Here is an 11,239-nt window from a genome sequence, read left to right on the forward strand (position 1 = left end):
TGACGGTGAGCGCCTAATGATGCTCATTAGATACATAAAAAGCTGCCCAGGCAATATTACGTCAACGCATTCGCCATATGGACGACATCCTTTGCGCACAAATACGAGACATGTAAGCGCCTTGCTTTTTTTTTTTTTTTTGGTAAGATTGTCTTCATCATTCATCAGCCTATTTTTATAGTCCACTGCAAGATGAAAGCCTCTCACTCTCTTGCACTAGCTGAATCCAACTTGCGCCTGCAAATTTCCTAATTTCGTCACCCCACCTAATTTTCTGCCGTGCTCGACTGCTCTTCCCTTCCCTTGTCACTCGTTCTCTGACTTAATGGTCTGCCAGTTATCTGCCCTACGCATTCCATGGCCTGGCCGCTCCACCTTTCTTTTTTTTTTAATGTCAATTACAATATCGGCTATCCCCGTTTGTTCTCTGATTCACACCACTCTCTTCCTGTCTCTTAACGTTACGCCTAACACTTTTCGTTCCGTCGCTCTTTGCGTCGTCCATAACTTGTTATCCAGCTTCTTTGTTAACGTACCTCCGAATTTCTGCCCCATATTTTAGCGCCGGTAGAATGCAATGGTTGTAAACCTTTCTTTTCAACGAGTGTTAAGCTCTTCTTTTCGCAATGCCTGCCGTATGCACTCCAACCATTTTTAAAGATTGTATAGAAAGATGCCAACGCTAGCTTTTTTATACATTCAGCATCTAAAACCTACCTTTGTGTCTATATCCTGAGCAGTGAGCAGAACTTTCTAATAATGTCACCGGAGCGCCGCCCTAGGGAGGAACCATGTCCTCGATCTGAATAGTATAGCCTAGCTGGGGTGGTCTATAGCCTAGCCGACGATGCTCGCAAGAGGGGGTTCTATGTGCGCACGCGCTTGCCATCGCTATTATTGCAGAAGTGCTCCGCTACACAGCCACCGACCGTCGTGTTGGTCGACGCTTCCGCAAGATTACAAAGAAAAAAAAAAAGAGGAAAAATCCTACTTCATACTTCGGTGAAGATGCCGTGGAGCGCTTTTGAAGGTTGACTTCTTCGCGCTCTGGTTGATCGACAGAACTGCGAAGGGCAACTGATGAATATCTAATTTGACTAATGCGTTTATTGCGGAGCGACAGTCTTTTCACCTAGCCCCCATTCAATTTCTGCAATATATACCTTCCTTTGCAAGAATCACACCGATGTGACAGAGAACTAAACGCGAAAAAAGAAAAAAAAAAACGCAGAAATACCGGCAATTCTCATTCAGTGTAGCTGCCCTTACCGGCGTCCTTTGCAGCCGAGGTGGCATCGCGGGAATCGCTACATTTGCCTATTATCACAACAATCGTGGATTGAGCGGCCATCTAGTCCCCAATACTCATCGCATGATTTGCCGCTGTGCCCACTCCTAATAAAAAAAAAAAAACGTTTTAATCAGTAACTTCATCCAATAACCGGATGATCGCGCGACCCTCCAGCAACTCGGACGAGAGCACGTATGTTGCGCCTTTCTAAAAAAATTTCTCTTTTTATTTTTCTTATGCGCCCAACAGTACATTGCTGCGGCCATTAGTCCCTGTCTGATCCTCTTAGAATGTCTTGTTTGTGTCCGTGAGTGTGAGCGCGCGCGCGTGCCGGGTGGGGGGGTTGCGGTGGATGAGACAGGAGGTGCAACGATCGTTCACCTCAATCAGCTGCGGAGTGCGTTCCTGCCCATGAATCGCGGTCCTACTATAATACGCACACAATTGCAGTATACATGAACAACTGCACTGTAGGTAAACGATAACACCACACCGTAAAGCGGGCTCAGGGCATGCATAATTCAGCACAGTAAACTGCCTAAGCAGATGGGGCCGGTCCTTCGCCCTCGCCATTGTGGCAAAACCAGACAGTGCAAGAACATGTAAAAGTCTCTATAATATATATATATATTTGTCTTTATCGGTTCCGTTTCACATCAGTGACAAGCACAGAGGAAAGAAACACAGGCGAAATATACAGCAATGTCACCAGGGAACGATAATGTACACATATCTGTCCGTTGAGTCTGCTTTGTTTTGTCTCTGCACAAACATTTGCAGGCTCGCAGTGGAAGCATTCTTGCACACGAGGGCACACAAGTAACATAGAAAAAGAAAACACAGTGGAATGTTACAACTTCTGTAACCATTACAGACTTGCATGCTCACAGCTCTGCTTTCATTGTGCAAGCTATCATAGTGGTCACTGCCAATTTAGACTACCAATGACTACACAGCACTGTGTTTAAAACGCCACAATGCATATTTAGTGACTCAACTTTGATACAGTGTTGTAGGCACACATTTCTTAGCCACATCGTTCAAAACACTGCAATTTGAAGATTTGTTTTGAATTATTTTACACAGGACTGCGTCACTTTCCTGAAGTTTTGGTCTGTGTAAATGCATGTGGCATCTCTCTATTCATACTACTACCTGTCGTCAAACATTCCTTCTTAGTATGTATTGTACTTTGGGGCCAACTTTCCCTACATTACCGTACCTTCAGCTGCATGGTACAGTAATAAACAAGACTTATGTGATATGCATCAAGAAAAATGGGAGCCCCCCTTCCAATTACAACTTCTCATTACACAGTTGAGTACCGAGTTGCTATTTTATCTGAGGCAGAATGCATCACGAGGCATGTAAATGGCCTCTCTTCGAATGATTGCACGATTAAACTCGTGAATTGTTATTGCTCATTAACATTTTCTGAGACAGGCCAGTAAAATTAAAATGGTTTCCTTTCGCATTCTAAATAATGTTATCCACAAGCTGGCAACCAAATAGTAATAGAATGTCACACTGCATGCTCTGCCAAATCTAGAAATATTCAAATGTGCCCCTGTATGTCAAGTGATAACAAGTGAATTTCATCTCAGTACACAATTGCAGCACTTTTCTGGCATGCCCCAAAGATTCCTGACCTTTGGTGCCTTTGAATGCCAATGCATACAGCCATCAACCCATCACAGCTATAACTGCACTTGTAATTTTGAATGTTTACACTTTATAAAGCAGTACACCTGCTGCATTTTCTAGAAATGTCAACGATGACAAAAAATGGTTTTACAAGGAATTAAATCCCTTCGGCAGTTGCTGGTGAATCCTATACTAACAATAGCAACATCATCCATGTAAACTGTTTTCACTATGTTTAGATGTCAAATATTTGTCCACCACTTCTTTTTAAATGGTGCTGCAGTAATTTAAGGGTGCAACTTCTCCTACATCACATGACACCATTCAGAATGCTCTTAATACTGTCACTAAAAATGAGTGTGCCACTGCTTACATGGCATGGGCCTGAATGTGCCACTTCCAGCATACTACAACGCTCCCATAATTCTGTAACATCTTCACACATTACATTTTACACATTCAAAATGTTGTCGCTGCAAGTGGATCAGGCAAAATGAAAAGGACAAGCTGACCTGTGCATTGGAAATGCAAGAAGCAAAACACGATGCCCAGCAGCTACATTACTGACAAGCTAGAAATGTGACCAGCACACAGAAGCAATGATTATGCAAGAATAGAATGAAATTGCTGCAGCATTTATAAAATTCGCAGGAAAATCCGTATGATTATATTCGTACTTTTGCCAAAAATGATGATTGTTACAAGAGGCCACAATGCAACAGTGAACAAGATCATTGTTCCTTTAAGCCCAAGAGTGCTTCTATTAGTTAGAAGAGCCTATTTTCAGAGAAGGAACCTCAAACACCGCTGTAATAAAAAAAAAGAAGTTAACAAAAACCGGTTGTATTAGCTGAACTGGCAACCATGAAGTGGAAATTTGAGGATACTTAAAATATAGACCACTTGCTTGCTAAGTAGACAAGACTTTCTGAATGATGCAGTGTTAACCTTGGTTGAAATTTTTTCTAGGGTTAGGCAATGTCATATGGCAAACCTGTGCAGAGCAGCAACATCTGAACAAGTATTTGACATGGACAAGATAAACCGCGACAACCTCGGGATCTATCACAGGTGCCACAGTCTGTCAATTCCAATGAGTCACTAGGACACGTAAATGAAATATATTCCCCTGAATGACACATATACAGAACCTGGCACAGCATAATTGAATAGACAAGAGAGAATAGAAACAGTTGCTCCACTAAAAATTTAACAAAATGGTTTCCAAGTTTCTGATAATTTGACAACAGAAGTCTGTTTCGGCTCTCTCATAAGGCTTGGCTCCATACAATAACACAAGACGGCTGTGTGAAGCACTGAGCTTTAAACAATGTTCTGCATCAGAGCTGGCGGCCTTTCCCTTTGTGCACATAAAACTTGCCCCATCAGTTTTAAAACTTTGGCCCCTTATCTTCACCTCATTCCCCTGACACACTACGCGGACCCTAAAAGGCACACACCTTTGTGCTTGCATGAAGGGAGCAGCTGAAACTATCCCTTGACACTTGTGGAGCAAGTATATTTGCAAATACACCGACAAGCAGTATATACAATACCTAATACTGCAATCTTTCCAAGTTAGAGATTGTACTCTGCTTCTCAGATGCAGTTAATATGCATGCATAGCATATTGCTTTGCATTCATTATGCTGACCACTGTGGCCACACCCAGCCTCTAAATTGTCAGGTTTGAAATTGTTTCTGTGGCAGTGTCCGCAACTTTGATTACACTGGCCTTGAAATAAAGATGCATCTATGTTGAGAATAAAAACTTTGTTGCTCTGATGAACACAATCCTTGTAAAAACAGTAGGACTTATGCAAAGTCCCATCTTTGTTCAATCTCAGTAGGAACAGAAGGAAGAATCGAGAGATATTTCAATAGTGGTGGCAAACATCTTGCAAGCGGTTTGACACCAATTTCTCAGCAAGAAAGCCTTGCATTAAATGCAAACAGCTGCACGCAAACACTAAAACTGCAGCTGTGTATGAACCACACAGAAAACATTGCTTTCTGGCCACCTTGTGCTAAGAATACCAACCAAATATTTTGATGCATAGTTATAAGGGAAAGATTATTTTGCGGTGGCAAGTTTGACAACAAACCAGACAGAGCTCACAATGAGGTGCCTGCTTGCTCACACCTGTATATTGAATCAGTTCTATGAATAGACAAGCACATGACCTAATTATGTGAATGTAAATAAAACAGCTAAGTATCTGCATGCTTCTGCAACCAAGTCATTGAACAAAATTGTTGCAGTTAACTCGTGCATGTAGGTGATTTGCTCTTATTTACCCTTTCACCATATAGAGGTCTCGGATACAAAGCACCTTGTTAGTGCAGTATGCCTTGCATCACATATGGTGGCTTTGCTTTTATTTCTATTCTGTACATAAAGTTTTTTTATGGAAATAATTGTGATTCACAGCCACTTAATGCATACTGGGCATTTTTTCAACTGATAAGTGCAACAGCACGCTATAAAGCATCACAGTTAGCATTGTGTAATTTGTAGAAAAGTCTGGCTTCCAAAAGCTGCTCATACCTTTACTCACAGGCTAAATGATCAAAAGTATGCAAACAGAAGGCTCTCCTTTGCATGTACTTGACTCAATGTTTCAAAGTCGAAGCATGGCAAGAGTTGAGTAATAACATCATAAATGCTATTCCCAAGAAAACATAGCAAAGCTTAATGCAAGGAAATACATTTGCATGGCAACTGATTGGATGTTGTGAGTACATAAACCACACTTCCCCAACCAGGTAACTTTTCTATGCCTCTAACGTTTATCATCCTAGCAGTAGCTGTAACTTTTAAGCAGAAAAGTACCTTTCAGTGCCAAGGACTAAAAATTTAGTCCTGCTGTATGACATGAAACTCGCAGGATCTATTAGTAAATAGACAAGCTTTAAGAGCTCATTAATTTATATTTAGTGGTACAGACATACCGCAAGCCAATAAGAAAATGGCAAGAATAGGGCTCACAACACAGCCTTCTTGCCTGAAATACACAGCAATCTTGCCTTTCCGTAATAATTTTTGCATGAATTGGTTTGAACATACACAGCAATGTAGATTCCCACAAGCAAGTAATACTATTTGTTCTGCCGTATAGATACAATTTCTATACTCTTGAGACAGCACTGAACTGCCAGCTGGACTAATTGTAGCATTACACCAGTGCATTTTCTAAGGCCACATAAGACTTGCGTGGGGCACTACCAATACAGACGGGACACTGAATAACTTTAAAAGAAAGTGCAGAGTATTTCAGAACTTTGCTGAATTATAGCCAGTGGGTTTTGATTTTAACGGGCACTCAATCCATTCTGAAAGCACTACGTGCCCATGCCTGGCATGTTTAGGGAACATTGCAGCGGTGCCTGCTCTCAGGTTAGTCGGTTCACAGAAGCTAAACGCAACAGGACAAATGCTTCCTAGAGTTCATTCCATTGCCTTTTTTTATATCTATCGTGCTAACACCACATTTATTTTCTTGAAATGGAGCAGCGAATGAGCAAGAAAATGAAGTAATGTATATGGTATGGAACACAACAAACTCAGCACGAGAACCTTGTGCTGCAGTCCTCAAAAATACAACCACTCTAATGCACAGCAGCTACAAAAATTCTAAGTGTGAGATACAGATCACATCTGCACCACACTGGAGTTGTATAAAAAATTTATCACGCAACAAAATCCTTACTAAAATGCTGACCAACAATTAAAAGAGCTGTGGAAATAATCATGTGCTTGCTCTATACTTCATAAAACTCACTCATAAATCTGTTCAGCTTCCTTCCACTTAATTGAACAGATACTTTAGTGGACACCCATTCTGATAACAAAATATGAAGGGATACTGAGATTAAATTGAGTACCACTCACAAAATTTAAAAGCAGAAAGCTTCTCGAATGCTTGCACTCAATTACTGCTGCTTTAAAAGCGCGTCATGTATGCCACTGTCAAAATTTTCGTTGAAATTAAAGTTGAGAGCTTCCAATGGCTGTTCATGAGCAACTGCTTCCCACGGCTCTGAAGATTTCTAGGAGAACAATTTCTACTTAGTTAAATGGCTTAGCTAAATGGGGACAGAAATGCTTCTGGATCTGACAGGCACTGTGAAGTCAGTTATAGAAAACTCGCCAGTTCAATGTGACCTTGCTGCTTTCTATCCTGCCCAATAAATGAATGCTGGTTCCCAAAGTTAAACCACTTAAAAAAAGTGTTAACAAAGCAATGTTGCTTAAAAAAGCATTCTGGGTTTGGTGCTAATTACTTATGTCCATAAAAGCAACCTGGAAAAACAGCAATAAATCTTGTTTGTAAAAAGCAATGACATTCACAGCATAGACAATAATAAATAGATCTTGTACCATAGCCACTTATCCAGAAAACAACTAAAAGTAGAAATTTATACAAGTGCATATGCCCAATTTACACATACAAAAATGTGATGCTTCATATGGGCAATATTTTGTTGAAACTGAGTCATTGCATGCTTTAAAGATTAAGAGGTAAAACATCGCCCTGAGAAACAGCTCTCTCACGTGGGAAGCTCAGCAGGGCAGTTAAAAGTATTGACATTTGCATGAAATGAATCTGCAGCTGGCGAAGACTCCCACAGCGACCAGTCCCGACATGTTTAGCATCAATCACAATGAGACATATTCTTCACAGTTCTCCAAGCAACACACACAAGAAAACAAGTCCGAAGCTCAAGAAACTTTGGGGATAATGAGTTAACACTTTTATCTTTACACAACACGGCAGGCCCAAATTCCCAACAGCACCCTTTCCCTTGACTATGGCCACAAATCATTAAAAAAAATATTGGATGGCATTTCGTACACAAGCACTTGCACTGACACAGAGATTCATCTACAAGGAAACATTGCGGCATTAGCTAAGTGCAAGGGTGATTTTTTGAATGAAAGGGCGACTGGTTTTGAAATGCCACCAGACTATAAAGCTCTTCCCATTCTATGCGTGCCTTCTTTCACTGACAGCGCCAATGTTCACGATGCGTCCTGTGAGCGTGGCAAAATCGGGGCTCGTGTACGCAGGGCAAGACACACTGATGCGTGACACACACTCTTGGGGCCTGCCTCTCAGATCCGCGCACGTCCTGTCACCGCGTAGCGAGGCAAAAATAAATAGGGTAGGGTGTCTTCAGTGTACACACGAGAGGGCTCTCAGGACATGCCTTGGTGGTGGGCTCCGGGGTAGTGTCCCATGGCATGGTGCTGGCCATAGCCCTGCGGCGTGATGCCATGGTCCTCAGGTGCCGGCGGGTGCGTGCGCGCATTGGCAGGCCTCAGGATCTCATGCACTAGAGCCGGATACGGACTGGGACCCGAGTGGCGCGGTCCAGGCTCGGGCGTGTATGTAAACGTGAGCCCCGTCGCGTAAATCACCCCGTCTGAGCGCACCAGTGACACGGGCACCTGCGTGGGCTGCCGCACCCACTGCCAACCTTCGCGGAACGCCGAGATGTCAGGCACCACGCAGAGCAGGCACTCGGCGCAGCGGTACATGGTCTCGGCCTCAACATTGCCGAACCAGACGCGCAGGTTGGCCGCGAAGTTCTCGCCGGTGAGCTCGAGCATGGCAACGTCACCGCCGCCGTTCAGGTGCAGGCTGCTCACCACAGGCACCGGCGTGACGGGTCCGCGCACAGGTCCAGCGCCTTCGTAGAAGGTGTACTCGGCCTTGTCCGTGCTGATGATGGTCCACGAGGCGCCGTCATTGATCATCTCCTTGTTGGTATCCTTGGGGCAGGGCGTCGCTTGGAACTGGATGATCTTCTCCTGCGACAGGCAGAGGTACATGCGCTCGGTGTCCTTCATGTAGAAGGCGCACTTGTGCAGCTGCGACACTGGGTCGTCAGCGTCGAGGAAGGCGTTCTGCTTGTCCACCTTGCGAATAACGAGCCGCGGCAGAGCCATGCCGGTCACCGAGCAGACGAGCTTGACGGTCGAGCCGTAGTGGATGTAGCCGTCGCGCACCGTGAACTCCTCGGCCTCGGACTCGTTATCGTCCAGCAGGTGGATGGTGAATGCACCCCACTGGCTCGAGCTGGCGTGGAAGTTGCCCGCGTCCACGTGCAGGTAGCGCGTGCTCACTGTCTGCGAGCGCAGCCGGTTGAAGAGCGCCACCCGCGTGCCCGAGGCGATGCACAGGTCGGCGTTCTTCAGCGACTGCTTCTTTTTGCTGGGCTTGGAGATGACCTTGATGCGCTTGCTGTGGAAGACGCCCACGTCCTCGCCGTTGCCGTGGAACAGTTTGACGGAGAGCATGAAGTGTTTGCGCTTGTCCGAGTCACTGATGAAGAGCGTCTTGGCGGCGCAGTAGTTCTTGCCGCCGAAGTCCAGCTGCTGCATGTCCTGGTCCGAGTTTCCGATGCCGATGAAGGCGCAAAGCTGGGCGCCCTGCTCGGTCTCGCCCGAGCGCACCAACTGGTCGTGTTTGCGCTGCCAGCCGTCGCCCAGCAGGTAGACGCACGGAGGCGGGCAGAAGAACCGCTTCTCGTTTCCGTACGACTTCTGGGCGACTTTGGCGTGCAGTATGACGAGTACCATGTCGCCGCGCTCGCGCAGGTAGCGATCCATCGCGTCGCGCGACAGTCGACTCTCGCCGCCGGCCACCGTCGCCGCGGCCACGGCCACGGGACTCGCGACGGGGCTCGGCGGCAGCTGCGCCCGCGGCGCCTGCAGGCCCAGGTGCGGGGAGCCCTGCGGCGCGGGCGGGGGACCGGGACCCTTGGCTACCGAGCCGAGCAGCGCGCTCGGCTCCTGGTCCGAGAGGCCCCCGCCGCCGCCCTTGTAGTAGCGCGCCGGCGGGCTCGACATGTCGACAGGCTGGCCGCCCAGCTCCATGAGCAGATCGCTACCGCGGCCGTAGTCGCCGTAGCCGGCCATCCCCGTTGCAGCGCCGTAGGGGCCGTCGTCGTGCGGAGACGAATAGTTGCCCTGCGCCGGGTGGTAACCCGCGTACTGTTCCTCGGTCATATACACGTCACTCATGGCAGCGTCACCCAAACACAACACACGCACGCACTCGCGCACAACACGCACCACCAAACACACGCGCAGAGGCCCGATGCTACCGCCGGTGACGCGCGCGGACCGAGTTCGGTGTCGGATGGACGGAACTCGCGTGTCGCATCGCAGCGTCGCCTACCTGACGTGGTCGAGCGGCAGCGGGCTTGTCGTGCAACGAAGGCGGCGGCTGCTGATCGGGGCGGCGGGACGGCACTCGCTGGGAGAGAACACCATCGGCGATGACGACGCGGCGGCGACTGAAGGGCGAACCAGCGTGTTGGTCGTTGCGATGCTCTCGCTGCACTGTCGACTGGCGACGGACACGGCACTGATCGGGCCGCTGCCGCCACGAGTCACCGTGGGAATCCGCAGATTCTCAGCAAACATCGTGGGAAACAATGGCTGGCCCTGCTGTTCCCGCCAGGTCGCTGCACTCCCCGCGCCACCCTCTCTCCTTCGTTTCCGCAACCGTCTTCTCACCTCCTCGCTCTCTCGAGCGCTGGCCTCCAAGCGGTTGTTTTTCTCGTTTTACTTTATTTCTCAATAACCAAGCTTTAGCTCTACAGTTATAAGGAATACTTGGATTGCAAAAACAGTTTCATCTCCACATGTTTGCTCACTGGATCCTTGAAGCGACCTTTCGGAATTCTCGTCAGTTGTCAGAGCAGAGCAGACGACGCGCTTCTCCAGAGGGAGTGGCAGCGCTGTTCGGAACGGCGGTCCGCTCTTTCTCTCTTTCCGCGAGAGGCGCGTAGTGAGTGAGAGAGTTCTCCTTCGTGGAGGTGGGGAAGGAGGGCCTTCGTGGGAGACTCGCCAGCCGGCGGCTTGGCTACGGTCGCTGCTACCGAAGCCAGCGAGAAGAGATCGCTCTCGGGATTCGCGGCCCTTTTTCGTTCCCAGGACCCCGGCGGCGGCGGCAGCGCGGAAAGGGCTGCTGCTGCCCGCGAGTGTGTGCGTGTGCGCGCCGGCCGACCGGCCACAACACGCACGCACGCGCGCGTACTACGACATACAACAGCCTCTCTCTCTCCCCTCTCGTGCGTGGCGCGGCGTGCGCGGGCTCGGCGCTGCGTCGTGGTCCGCAGCCGGGGGTGGGAAAAGAGGTGTTGATTCCCAGAGGATTCCCTGCTTGTTGCCTTCTCGTGTCTGGACTTTTTATATTTTAACGCTTTGCTTCCGTCGCTTGCCACCCTCAGCAGGCTTCATTTTTCTTTTCCCCTCCGCGGCGATCGCGCACCCTTTTCCGAGCAGCAGAC

The 11,239-nt window shown here is 47.6% G+C and overlaps 1 protein-coding gene across 1 annotated transcript; it reads right to left on the minus strand.

Annotated features, from left to right (window-relative positions):
• Positions 1 to 1,916: 1,916 nt before the first annotated feature.
• LOC119466572 (recombining binding protein suppressor of hairless) lies at positions 1,917 to 10,990 on the minus strand. Its single transcript, XM_037727096.2, has one exon. It carries the CDS (start codon positions 9,963 to 9,965, stop codon positions 8,136 to 8,138), a length of 1,830 nt encoding a protein of 609 aa, XP_037583024.1. The 5' UTR covers positions 9,966 to 10,990; the 3' UTR covers positions 1,917 to 8,135.
• Between the last annotated feature and the right edge of the window lie 249 nt (positions 10,991 to 11,239).

Source organism: Dermacentor silvarum, chromosome 10 (assembly GCF_013339745.2).
Source record: "Dermacentor silvarum isolate Dsil-2018 chromosome 10, BIME_Dsil_1.4, whole genome shotgun sequence".
Lineage (NCBI taxonomy): Eukaryota > Metazoa > Arthropoda > Arachnida > Ixodida > Ixodidae > Dermacentor > Dermacentor silvarum.

What these genes read in the sequence shown, in the direction of transcription:
- LOC119466572 (XM_037727096.2), bottom strand. Translation starts at nt 9,965, where the DNA reads ATGAGTGACGTGTATATGACCGAGGAACAGTACGCGGGTTACCACCCG.